The 13,397-nt window shown below is 50.0% G+C and overlaps 1 protein-coding gene and 2 long non-coding RNA genes across 8 annotated transcripts in view; 1 reads left to right on the forward strand and 2 right to left on the reverse strand.

The window, feature by feature from the left end:
- DHRS3 (dehydrogenase/reductase 3) overlaps window positions 1-3,105 on the reverse strand; it is a 46,638-nt gene extending 43,533 nt beyond the window's left edge. Inside the window, exons 1-2 of one of the 5 annotated variants that reach the window (XM_053575745.1) lie at window positions 2,942-3,105; window positions 464-613 (exon numbers count right to left, since the gene is read on the reverse strand). In XM_053575745.1, the coding sequence (XP_053431720.1) occupies window positions 464-613; window positions 2,942-2,974 (183 nt within the window). In that variant the 5' untranslated portion in view covers window positions 2,975-3,105. The other 4 variants (XM_053575748.1, XM_053575749.1, XM_053575746.1 and 1 more) reach the window with 4 other exon arrangements.
- LOC128574823 (uncharacterized) overlaps window positions 1-8,552 on the forward strand; it is a 28,560-nt gene extending 20,008 nt beyond the window's left edge. Inside the window, exons 1-4 of one of the 2 annotated variants that reach the window (XR_008376861.1) lie at window positions 3,297-4,469; window positions 5,251-5,369; window positions 8,136-8,201; window positions 8,372-8,552. This is a non-coding gene — a long non-coding RNA (uncharacterized LOC128574823). Of the gene's footprint in view, window positions 1-3,296; window positions 4,470-5,250; window positions 5,370-8,135; window positions 8,202-8,371 lie in introns of those variants that run through there. The other variant, XR_008376862.1, reaches the window with a different exon arrangement.
- LOC128574822 (uncharacterized) lies at window positions 1,640-1,921 on the reverse strand. Its single transcript, XR_008376860.1, has one exon. It is a non-coding gene; the product is annotated as an uncharacterized LOC128574822 (long non-coding RNA).
- Window positions 8,553-13,397: the final 4,845 nt, after the last annotated feature.

Consider the following 13,397-nt stretch of genomic DNA (forward strand, 5'->3'; position numbering starts at 1 on the left):
TGGGGCTGGGAAGCGGGTTGCCCAGGAAAACACGAAGCGCCAGCTAGCAGGCGGCTCCCAGCCCTAGCAAGGAGCGCGCACACTGTGCACTCCAGGGTGGCGGCAAAAAGGGGGAGGCGACGGCGGGGCAGGGGGGTGAGGTGGGGGGAACAACACCGTCCTTTGGGTGGTAGGAATGTGGGAAATGGGTGGGCCTCCTAAGTTTCGAGGTGGGGGCAAACAGCCAGACAGCCAGCCACCTATCCCCAAAGGAGCGGATCAGCTCTGGACCTGCCAAAAGAGACAGTCGGGTGCCCGGGAAATTTACAAGGTGAAACCAACTAGCTCAGAGCTCGCGGGTGGCGCAGGGAAGTGGGGTGCTGGCGAATTTCGGCTCCCGGGCGCGCGGTCCTGCAGCGGCAGCAGGTGGGCGCACCCCCCGCCCCCGTGGCCCCAACCACCAGGAGTCGCGGTGCTCGGGTACCTTTCTGGCGCCGCGCTCTGCGAACTCGCGAGCGAGCTGACGGCCGATTCCTCTCCCGCCGCCGGTGATGAGGACGTTCTCCCGCGACAGGTCCCGCAGCTTGGCGGGCAGCACCAGTCCGACGGCTGCTTTCGCCACCAGATAGATCATCTGTAGAGGGAACACCACCAAGGCGCCCAGCCATTTCCACACCATCCTCCGCGCCGCGGAGCCGGGCAGGGGGCGGAAAACTCCCCAGACCGAACAAAACAGGAATTAAAAAAGAAAACACCCAAACAATAATAAATAAACCGAATAAGAAGGAGAGAGGCGTCCCACCTGGCCACTCTTGAATCAAATCACCTCTTCCCAAATGCAAAGCACAGGGTGAGAAAAAAAAAAAAAAATCAATCCTCCCCGGGAGGAGAAAAAGCGTCTCAGAAGGTTGGGACGGTACGGGAGGTGGAGGCGAAGCCGGAGGTGGAAAGTTCTAACAAGAAGTTTCTTGCCCCAGCAGCCGTTTCGGCTGGGGAATTCTCAGGTAATGTTTACAGACTGACAGAGGAGTTTAGGCAGGCGAAGAAAAAAAAGGCACCAACCGCACGCGCGCACCCTGCTACGGTCCCGCGGTTTCAAAGTGCAAGATTTAAAAAAAAAAAAAAAAGCTGTTTCCAAATTGTAGCGCGCCCCCACCCCTTCTCCAGGAGAAAAAAAAAAAAGTGGGGTGGGGGGATTGCTTGGAGCTCCCAATTTCAGCCCGCGAAAGTCTCCCGACTCATTGCTATTCTTGGGCTCAGGAAATTGCTTAAACGCGATCTGATTGCCAGCAACGTGCAGCAGAAGTGGGGGGCCCGGGTGTCAGTTTCTTTACGCGCAGGGCTCGCCCTCGCGCGCGCTCGTTCTCCCCGGCTCCCTCCCTCCCTCTCTCTCCCAGCACACGCTGGGAGTTGCCTCTCGATCCGGCTGCCTCTCTCTCTCCCTTTTTCGCGTTTATTGCCTTCTTTTTGTCCTTTCCAACTTCGAGAGGGCCCGGGTGCGGAGGGCGCGTGGATCGGACGCCCTGGTCTGCGCGGCCTTATTCATTCACTCCCGGGGCAGCCGCGGCGTTGAGCTAGAGGGCGGCCCTTTTCCCCCCATTTTTTTTTTTTTAATACCCTATTAAGTCTGATTGACAGTTAAAGTTGTTGGGAGGCTTCACTACGGTTCCTCTGAGTGGCTGCTGCGGCCTCCCCTCCCCCTGCGCCGTCGCGGGGCGCGCGCACAGGCGCGCACACGGGCTCGCTGCGACTTGCGCTCTCCCGGGACTGGCTCCCCTCTCCGCAAGCCTGGACTTGCCGCCGGTGTCCCTGAGGGCTCGCAGCTGTAACTCGAACACGCTGGAACCGACTCCTGCGAGCCGGCTCCCTCCCCGAGACCTTCCTCCTTGCCGGCCAGGTGACCACCCCTGCGTGCCAGGCTGCCCCGAGGGAGCTCGCGCATGCCTTGACCGAACCAAGTCCCCCAGGGTTTTATTTTAGGTCATTTGGTCATCCCCTGCCTTCAGGTAGGTAGGACCAGGAAGCTACGCCCCACCTCTGCCCGGACGTCTTCAGCCTTCTCTTGGATTGCACTTTCTAAGTCTGACTCAAGTCCCCCACATAGCTGGGGCAACCGCTGCTGGGGAGCAAGGTTTTGCTTTGAGGGGAGAGGGTGGGCAGGGTAAAGGAACCTCTGCCCCAGGTGCCAATAAAATCCCCATAAGATTAGCTTGGAGCATATTTATTGCTCATCTGGGCTAGAATTAACTTGAGTGACAGCAACTTCCTTAATAACAAAGGAAACTTTGTTATTAAGCTCACCCAAGTCAACTGGAAGGAAGATCCTCTCCTGCGGAACTTCGCTCCAGAACTAGAGAGGGTCCTATACCTGTACCCTGGGCCACGGAGGCAGCATGGTCTCTCTTTGGGTCTCCCTGACCTGCCCTGGTGGGGCACCCACCTTGCAACTTCCCGCCCTCCGCAGCAGGAATGTCTCCCTGCTGGAGGGTGGGACCCAGCTATTTAGAGTTGTCTGTTGCAGGAAGTCTGGGAGGTGAGTCACTAAAAAGCAGCCCCAGTTCAAAGTGCTGGTGAGACTTGCCTCTGTCCGCCCCTGAACATCCCCAGGCCAGAGGATGGAGAGGGAGCCAGGAAGCTGCTCTGTAATCTGGGGCAGCCGTTTCCAGCAGGCAACTTGTTCAGATGGGGATTCCAGGGCCTCACCCCCAGAAATTCTGATTCAGCAACCCTGGGTGCACTGGAATCAGTATTTCTAATGCTCTGTGGGGTGAGAAAGACACTTTGAGCAATGATAATTGGGTGAGATATGACTGGAGATCACCTCTTCACCTGCAAAGACCTCTCTAGCTCCACCCTCTCTAGTTCTGGAGCGAAGTTCCGCAGGAGAGGATCTTCCTTCCAGTTGACTTGGGTGAGCTGCTGGGAGGAAAAAAGGCAGGAAAGGGTTGGGAAGAGAAACTACCTTACACGGAGAGCCTGCCTGCTGACAGTTCATGCTCTCACTGATCTTGTAGAGGGGGTATTATATCCCATTTTCCAGGTTACCCAGCCAGGAAGAGCAGGAGGGAGGATTCCAAATCCAGACTTCTCGCCCCACCCCACTCTGGCAGGAGGAGAGCTGGAGGAGGTTGCTGGGTCTAGGACTGAAGACCAGAGACTCCCCAAAGCCTCTTTCCCATCCTTCAAAAGTATGGCTGGAGGGCAGAAGGTGACTTCCATGCAATTCCCAGGGCAGGACTCCATCATGCGACCGCCTCTTCCCATCTTTGATGGCTGTGAAGATGGGAAAGAAATCCCAGCCTGGGGACAGGAGGCCCTTCCCACCCAGCAGCGTCTAGTGTTGGTGCCAGGCCTGTGAAGAAAACTGGAAAAGTCTGAGGACCAAGCCACGATGCAAATGCAGCCTGTGCTCATTTATTTATTATCCTTGGAGCCGCCTAGCGGCGCCAGACAAACACTGCACCTGCAGGCTGCCCAGCCTCCAGCCTCGCATGTTCCTGTTTTTCTTCAGGCCTTTCTCTCCACATAAGGTTAACACCCTGAGTCTAAAAGGGCTTGTAAAGACACCCCCCACTCTTTTATGGCTGGGGAAGAAAAGATATTGTGCAACTCATATACAGAGACTCACATTCACCAACCAGCTCTCTCACCCTGGTCAGACGCCAGACCAGCCTGGTGACCACGAGATCCCACCTACCACTCCAGTGGGTGTGTGTTTGGGATGTTGGGCAGAGGGTGTGTGGGAAGGAGATTGGGAACCCAAACTGACCTCTAGTGCATTTACATCTAGCCCTTTACATGAGTTCCCATTTCATGTAAAGCTCCTCCCTTAACGGCCGAGGAGCTTAATGTCATTGCTCATTTTATTCAGGAGGACACGGGCCACATGCTCTTCAGTAGGAGAGGGCTGAAGTCAGAGGGAAAAAAAGGACAAGTCAGGCAATCCCAAAAGGGGTTGGCAGGGCGAGAAGCTGGCCAGAGGAGTACTGGGGCCTCTGTCTACCTGGTCCACCTTCAGGATGTGGGTTTCGTGGGCCTGGCATCCTAGAGAGCCAGGGGCTTCTCCCAGCCAGCATCAGCTGCCCACGGGAACTCTTCCCTCCTCTATCACCGTCCTCCCAGTTCCCTGGAAGAAGGGGGTCAGCAGGCACCGTGCCTTGGGCTGGGGTGCACAGGTCAGCAGGCCAGCCCTGAGGGCCCTGTGGCCTGGCTTAGTGGGAGCAGCATGGGCACATCCTCCCCTGCCTTCCCTCCCGCCCCTCTCCTTCATGCTCTGTTCTTGTACCCCCTCCTGGAATTCAACTCCAGGGCAAACTTTGAAATTTCACATGCCAGGCCTGCCCCTGAAAAGGAGAAAGGAGTCTTTATGGGCTTCAGGGAAGAAAGGAACTGCAGCCTGAAGAACTGACATTTGCCATGGCTCAGATGCCTTGCTGTCCCGAGCGTAGGTCTCCAGCTCACAGTGTGGTCCCCACACCAGCAAATCAGGGGTAAGATGTGCAGACTCCCAGGCACCACCCAGATGTCCTGGATGGGACTCTGCTCTTTACTGAACAAGATCCCAGGTGCCCCTTTGTTCACTGGGGTTAGAGAAGGTGAAGTCAGTACTGCAGGCCTGCTCTGGTGGCTGGGTCCAGGACAGCATCTGGGAACTCAGGTGGACGTGCGGAGAACAGTGAGAAGGCCAAGTGGGTGTTCAGGTCAGGGATGGAATGTAGGAATGCTACTGGTTAATGAGGAGTGGACAGTGACACCTCGAGGCCCTGCTGCTGGGAGCACCAAGCTCAGGGACCTCCCAAGGGACTACACTCACAGGGCCAAATCCTAGCAGGTCAGGGCCCACCCCCTGCTGCCCCCACTCTCTGGCAGCTCTGGTGCAGGATCTTAATACCAACAACTTGATGTGATCAACACACACGTGATTGCACACACAGACACATGTGAACACACACGTACATGGCTTTGACAATTGGCTATTTTCCCCTGAGCAGTACAAGCCAGCAGTGTTGAACTGAGGGGGTTGGGTTTAGAAAACCTCCTGGTGTAGTGGAAAAAAGTGTTCCATGAAGTTTAAGATCAGCTACCCTGGAGGGTCTTTGTGGAGACAGATTCCTGCTGGGTGGCTTGCCCAGCCAGAGGAAACAGAGAGGGGAAAAACAGATGGGTGGAAAAACCCCTGTATGGAGGGGACGCTTGGGCACCAAGGGATCCAGGAGAACAAGTCTGCGGAGGTTTCAATCCTTCATATGTCACCTCTCCTTCCCAATACAGCACGTTTGCCGAGAGGGCCGCTTTTCTCCTTGGCGAGGCCTGGCTAATAGGACTGGACACATAAAAGCCGGTCCAATGGCCATTTTCAGTGCACAGAATGCTCCCTCCCTTCCCCGCAGGTGAGTGTTTTCCATGGAATGACGTCTCCCAGTCCTCTCCCAGGCACTAGCTTGGGTTTTCTTTTCATCATTGTTTTGGAATCGCAGGCTGCGGCAGCAGGGAGGTGGGTTCTGTTGGCTCTGTGTGAGCAGATGCTGGACAGGCTGTGTTTATTCTGGCTGCCAGGGTCGGGTGAAAACACAGGCCGGAGCCAAGGCTGGGAACGTGGCAGGAACACAGGCTGGAGGGTTTCGAGCAAGGGAACAGGCCCCAGGGTGTAACATGCTATATTGGGTAGGGGAGGTGACATATGAAGAATTGAAACCTCCGCAGACTTGCTCTCCTGGATACCTTGGTGCCCAAGCGTTGCCTCCATACAGGGGACTCTTTCCTGAGAAAGCCTGGGCTGAGGCCAGAGGGCACCCAGTGGTCCTCACCTGCCTTCTGCCTCTGGATTAGGGAAATAATTCTACACTGGTTATAGAGTATTATCTTGAGCTTGGCAAAGCTGGGTTGGAATCCGGGCTTTGCTGCTTGTTCGCTTGGGCAGGTTATTTGCCTCTGAGCCTCAGTTTTCTCATCCCTAACATGGGAATTTTGGCAACACTGAGGTGACTGATATCTCTGAAAGGCCTGGTGCAGGGTTTGGCACGGAGAAGATGTCCCCTGGGTGTTTGTTTCCTTCCCTTGGCTTCAAGCCTTCAAGGAACATGCTCTCTGGGGTGGGGTTGGGGGTTAGGGGAGTCTGGGTGGCAGGGGACGGAGCTGGGGCCTTGGGAATACCAAATGCTTATGCTAAACCAGGAGTCAGCAAACCTTTTCTTCTTCTTTTTTTTTTTTATATATTTCACAAATTCTTTATTCAGTCATCTGTCAAAGAGCAAACCTTTTCTATAAAGGGCCACATGGTCTCTGTCGAAACAATTTACCTTTGCTGTTCCAGCCAAGCACCAGCAAACAATTCCCACACCAACAAGCATGGTTGTGTTCCAGTAAAGTTTTACGGAGGCTGATGCTCAAAGTGTATAATGTCATTCTCATTCTGATAATTCTCCAACCACTTAAAAATTTAAAAACCACTCTTAGACGTGCAGACTCTACCAAAGAAGGCAGCAGCCAGCTTGGGCCAGTGCGCTGGAGTTCGCCCGCGTCTCCCCTCCACCCCCATGGAGCTAGCAAACAAACTCCCCATCTCTCAAGTCCTAAAAAAATCAGTGAGGCAGTCTCGGAAAAGCAGAGTCTGCCTTCCTGTGCTCTTTCTGGAAATCTGTTCACAAAGACTCACCCTAATACCCACTATGTGAAGTAAAGGGATCATTTAGTGGGTTTCACTGAGAGGTTTAAAAAAAAGTCATGCTGGTTTTAAGTCATCCAACCAGCTGACATTTACAGAGTGTTTACCACACGGTGGGTACTTGTCCTGAAAGGTGGTATCTTAGATAAGGACAGAGACACTCCACCCACCCAGTGTTCAATAACTCAGCCCAGGCCACTGCTTGTAACCTGGTCTTATTGCCTATGGTCAGGAGGCCCCACCCAGGGTTTATGACATCTCTGTCATTTTTCACCAGGGCTCTAGAAGATGATAAACAAAGCCCAGTCCCTGCCTTCTGGTGGGAAGACAGGCATGAGTCTCTCTGGCTTTGCACATGCGTCCTGGCACTCAGCCACTTGTTGCCTTCCTGCATGTGGCCTGCCTGTTGTGGGCAGAGAACACAGGCGCGCTGCCTGCCAGCCGGGGCAGCCACTTGGTCGTTGCAAAGCTATATTCGGCCAATTATTTTAACGTCTGATTACACGTTGCCCTAGTCGGTTTTTTAAATAGTAGAAAAGAGAGGAATGGAAGTGCATATATAGGAAGGGTGTGCCTCGCAGTTGAGAAACTTAATCATTATGATTATTTTATCCTGTACCGAGTGCTTACTACTGGGTTATGAGGTCTGGGATGTTGTCACATGGATTAGCTCACTTAGCCGGGGGGCACTGTTGCAGTCCCCACTTAACAGATGAGGAAACTGAGCCCCGGAGAGGAGGGGTAATTTGTCCAACTCAGGCAGTTGCTAGGACACGGATGGGACAATCAGATCCTCCAGATCTGGTGAATCTGCAGCCTCAGGCCGGTGCTCGTTGGACTTCTGCTGGAGTGCTCAGTCGCAAAGGACAGCAAGACCCCAAAGACATGACCACGGTTGATACAACACGCTAAGTCGTTAAAATTTTAGTCTAGAAAGCAGGGTGTAATTGGGAGTTTTGTACTTTTTTTTAAGCGGCCTGAGTGTAAAAGTCCATTTTCTCATATTTATAGAAGTGAAACCCTTATATACATCCTAGCAGGATACAAAATTAAGTCACCAGTATGATCCCGTGTTCAGAGAGGAAAAGCCTCAAGTCTATGTCTGTATTTATTTAGTTGCCATTTGGTTGGGATTTACTGTGTGTCAAGCGGTACAGTAAATGCTTTAGATTCATTTAATTTAATCTCACGTAATCAAAACAACTCCCTGGACATAGGATGGACAGCCCCGTTTTATGGAAATGGAGGTTAAAGGACTTGGCCAAGGTGGCAGATGTGTGATTAGAATTTAGCTCCGTTTTACGACAAAGCTCATCCCATCTGCCTCTGTGTTTCTGCTCCCTGCTCTGAAGTTTTCTCTGTCTCTCTCTACGTGAGCACCGTCCACTTACGCACAGAAAAAAGACAGGAAGGAAACCCAGAAGGTGAACAGTCTCTGTTGGTGGATGAGATCAGTACCCACGATGTTCACCTTTTTAAAATGTCTTTTTAGATATTCCCGATGTTTTACGATGAGCTTCTGTGAAGAAAAATCCACTGCATGATTTTGTTCGTCAAGGTAAGCTTGTTTCAGAGTCAGCAGGATATGAGCGTCCTGGTAGGAGGCCACAGAGCCCCTGACCACAGGCCTCTTAAAAATCTCTGCTAAAAAAAATAAGACAGAGAGGGGAGCCAGGACCTTTGCTTCTTGGAACTGCCTAATCCGTCCTATAATACCTTGCTTTGTAGGAAAGTTCTGTGCATAAATCCCATAAAATCCCATAATGTGGAGCCGACACTGAGCCTACCCAGAACAAAATCTGCTAATGATCACTGCTTGCCAAGAGCCTGCAGAAAATGATCAGACATGTTGCAACCCCCATGCCTGCCTCCTGCCTAAGCCCTCTCTAATAAGGACTCTTTTCATGAGTTTATAAAAACACTTTGTTCAGATCATGTTTGGTCTTTATTTCATCTTAGCGGAACACTGAACGTCTGTGGGGCTGGAAGGGGCTGGGGCCTGCTCTCAAGTTTTGGGCCTCAGAGAAAACAGCGGGTTTGTTGTGCCAGGAATGATTACCTGTCTCCTCCCTGTTGCCTCACTGTGGGGCAGGACCTTTACTGAGGCTGTTTCTCATGATGAAGGTGACATCACCCTCAAAAAGTGGGACAGAGTGAGTGTGAGTGCTGGCTGCCCCACCTGGCAGTGAACCTGGAAGTGGGTGCCGCCCACAACAAAACCTGGAATGACTTTGAGCAAGAGAGCTAAACTCTCTCTCAAATCTAAAATGAAGGTTGTTTTAACTACCTTGCAGGGCTGTGCTAAGACCATGGAGGCCTCCTGTGCATGGGCGTTCAATAGTTACCCTTCCCTTCCTCCCCTGCCCCTGTCATATTGCTCCTAAATGGTGACCTACTGCCTTGTACCTCATAGTTCAGTATTTTGGGGGGGGGGGGCAAGGGACAGAGTCTCCTTTTGTTGCCCTTGGTAGAGTGCTGTGGCGTCATAGCTCACAGCAACCTCCAACTCTTGAGCTCAAGCAATTCTCTTGCCTCAGCCTCTCAAGTAGCTGGAACTATAGGTTCCCCCACAACGCCCAGCTACTGTTTAGAGACAGAGTCTCGCTCTGGCTCAGGCTGGTCCCCAACCTGTGAGCTCAGGCAATCTACCCGGCTCGGCCTCCCAGAGTGTTAGGATTACAGATTTGAGCCACCTCGCCCAGCCCATAGTTCAGCATTTAAAAGTTCTTAAACTGAAGCTGGACTTTGTGGCTCATGGCTGTAATCCTAGCATGCTGGGCGAGGTGGGTGGATTGATTGAGCTCAGAAATTGCAGACCAGCCTGAGCCAGAGCGAGACTCCATCTCTAAAACTAGCTGGATGTTGTGGTGGGTACCTGTAGTCTCAGCTACTCGGGAGACTGAGGCAAGAGGATCTCTTGAGCCCAAGAGTTGGAGGTTGCTATGAGCTATGATGATGCTGCAGCACTCTATCCAGAGCAATAGAGTGAGACTCTGTCTCAAAACAAACAAACAAAAAGTTCTTAAACTATAAGTCTGAAAGGACAGAAAAGCTGCTAAAATAGAACCAATTCCTGTATACCCTTCCCTCTGATGTTAATTGACATTTTTACATTTGCTTTACTTACCCATCCATTCATCCGTCCATCCATCATCTATATAAACCTTTTTTTCTGAGAGTACACAGCAGACATGACTGCCTACTAGTCCCAAAGAGTCCAGTGTGCATTTCCTAAAACCTTCCTATGACAAAAACCACAGTACTTTTATGAAAATCAGGAAATGGACATTGATACAATCCTATCATGTAATTCACTGACCTTATTCAGATTTTGCCAGTTGTGTCACTAACATCCTTTATAACCAGAGCAAAACAATTTTTTTTTCTTTTCCTGTTCTGGGATCCAGTCCAGGCCTACACGTGGCACTTAGCTGTCGGGCCCCTCCTGACTCCTTCAATCTGGTCTTTTATCTTTCTTTGTCTTCCGTGACCTTGACGTTTTTTGAGAAGTTTCATAGTTAGGGGCTGAATAGTGTCCCTCCAAATGCGTATGTTGAAACCCTAACCTCAGAATGTACTCAAATATGTGATGCATGTGGAGATAGGGCCTTCCTTTAGAGAAGTGATTATGTTAGAATGAGGCTGTTAGGGAGGATCCTAGGCCAGTGTGACTGGTGTCCTCATGAGAAGTGGAAATTTAGACACACAAAGAGACATGAGGAATGTGCGTGCGCAGAGGAAGGACCACATGAGGACGCAGCGAGAGGGTGGCCCTCTATGAGCCAAGCACAGAGGCCTCAGGGGAAACCAAGCCTGGTGACAGCATGATTTAAGATTTCCAGACTCCAGAACCATGAGAAAAATCAATTTCTCTTGTTTAAACTGCCTGGTCTGTAGCCATGGATGATGGCGGCCTTTGCAGTAAAACACCTGGTTTGCTCCTCAACTGGGCTCTGGCTCGTTATTAGTCTGCTGTTCTTGCTACCCAATATTTTGCACCTAGATGGTTCCTCTAAATAAAATCATCAGCTGTCCTTATGTGCCAGGCTGTGCCAAGGGCTTTTATGATCCTTCCATCAATGTAATATTATTATGATTATGTCCATTTTACAGATGAGGAAAACTGAGCTGATGGACGGATTAAGGCAGTGGTTCTCAACTTTCCTAATGCCACGGCCCTTTAATACAGGTCCTGTGGGTGGCAACCCACAGGCTGAGGACCTTTGGATTATGGTTGCACAGCCCAGGTGACAGAGGAGCCTGTCTCAAAACAAACAAAGGTTCTGTACAAATACTACCCCTTTAGTAGGCCAGAGGATGTTCATTTTCAGGAAAAGTAAACTAATTTGAACGATCACATAAACAAATGACCACAGGGAAGCTGGGCGTTGTGGGGGGGCGCCTGTAGTCCTAGCTATTCAGGAGGCTGAGCCAAGAGGATCGCTTGAGCCCAAGAGTTTGAGGTTGCTGTGAGCTATGACGTCACAGAGCTCTACTGAGGGTGACAAAGTGAGACTCTGCCTCAAAACAAAAAAGAAAAAGGACCACAGGGAGATGAATCTGCTGCCATCACAGTGCTATAAGTCACGTGTGGACGCTGCGCAGCTGTCCTGGTATGTGGGGACAGATCTGCATTTCAGGGCTCAGGTCATTCAGTGCCAATTCCAAAAGCTGTTCTTGGAACTGCTCCCTCCTGCCTGCCCAAGTGCGTCCTTCTTCCTATTTTTGAACCTGTTGGAATAACAATGGCTATGACTTTTATTGGGAGTTTGCTAGTAAGCTCCTTTCCATCCTACCGGATTTACAAATACCCTGGGGTATTGGTTCCAGAACCTCCCTCTGATACCAGAATCCGAAGATGCTCAAATTCTGCTTTAAAAATAATGGTGTAGGGCGGCGCCTGTGGCTCAGTGAGTAGGGCGCTGGCCCCATATGCCGAGGGTGGCGGGTTCAAACCCAGCCCCGGCCAAACTGCAAAAAAAAAAAAAAAAAAAAAATAATGGTGTAACTAAGTCCCCACAAGGGGGGTCCCCTTGACTCCAAGCTTCTCCTTGAGTGGAACTAAATCAAGACAAATATTAAGCAAATTACAGAGTTCATCTGACAGCTCCAGAATTTAAAAACGATTCAATCCCGCTGGGCCACCCAACCCGTTCTTCATAGCTAACGCCCCGCTGCTAAAACTATACAAACAATCCTCTCTCCAGGCCCAGGGACAATTGGGGAAGACTGAAGTTTCCGATAACTTTGGACATCACACCACTGTATGAGGTTAAAAACTCCCAGGACTCTCATTTAGAAGCTGACGCATTCACGAGGATTGCCAAGCCAGTATCAAGTGGAAGAAGAATTAATTAACATGATACTGAACTGATAAATGACTGAAATCTTTTTTTGCAGTTTTGGCCGGGGCCGGGCTTGAACCCACCACCCCCGGTATATGGGGCTGGCGCCCTACTCCTTGAGCCACGGGCGCCGCCAACTAAAATCATTTTTGAATGCTATTTCTTTAAAACATTACTGATTCCTTCAAAGCACTCAAGCTAGACCTCCCATTTGATCCTGCAATCCCATTACTGGGCATCTACCCAGAAGGAAAAAAATCCTTTTATCATAAGGACACTTGTACTAGACTGTTTATTGCAGCTCAATTTACAATTGCCAAAATGTGGAAACAGCCTAAATGCCCACCAACCCAGGAATGGATTAACAAGCTGTGGTATATGTATACCATGGAATACTATTCAGCCATTAAAAAAAAATGGAGACTTCACATTCTTCGTATTAACCTGGATGGACGTGGAAGACATTATTCTTAGTAAAGCATCACAAGAATGGAGAAGCATGAATCCTATGTACTCAATTTTGATATGAGGACAATTAATGACAATTAAGGTTATGGGGGGGGAACAGAAAGAGGGATGGAGGGAGTGGGGTGGGGCCTTGGTGTGTGTCACACTTTATGGGGGCAAGACATGATTGCAAGAGGGACTTTACCTAACAATTGCAATCAGTGTAACCTGGCTGATTGTACCCTCAATGAATCCCCAACAATAAAAAAAAAAAAACCAAAAAAAACCTATGAACCAAAAAAAAATTACTGATTCTTTTTCTGCTTTGTTTTCCAAAGTCAAGAAAACTGTTTTTTCCCCTTTTGAGCTATTTATACCTTATAACAATTGAGTAAAATATAATTTGGTGAGCAAAATGTTTTAAAAAAAAATGGTGTAGCATTTGTGCAGAACCTAAGTATATCCTCTGTAACACTTCAAATCACCTCTAGCTGTCTTATGATATTTAATGCAATTCAATGCTTTGTAAATACTTATTACATCGTGCTATTTACAGAGTAACAAGGGAAAACAGCCTGTATGTGTCCAATACAGATGCTGGTTTTTTTCTCATAATTTTTTTTACGGTTTATTTATTTATTTATTTATTTATTTTTGCAATTTTAGCCAAGGCTGAATTTGAACCCGCCACCTCTGGCATATGGGGCCAGTGCCCTACTCCTTTGAGCCACAGGCGCTGCCCTCATAATTTTTTTTTAAACAGAGTTTCACTTTATTGCTCTGGGTAGAGTGCCATGGCGTCATAGCTCACAGCAACTTCAAACTCCTGGGTTCAAGTTATCCTCTTGTCTCAGACATGAGTAGCTGGCCCTATAAGGCATCTGCCACAATGCCTGGCTAGTTTTTCTATTTTTAGTAGCGATGGTGGGGGGTCTCCCTCTTGCTCAGGCTGATCTCCAACA

Source organism: Nycticebus coucang, chromosome 22 (genome assembly GCF_027406575.1).
Source record: "Nycticebus coucang isolate mNycCou1 chromosome 22, mNycCou1.pri, whole genome shotgun sequence".
Classification (NCBI taxonomy): Eukaryota; Metazoa; Chordata; class Mammalia; order Primates; family Lorisidae; genus Nycticebus; species Nycticebus coucang.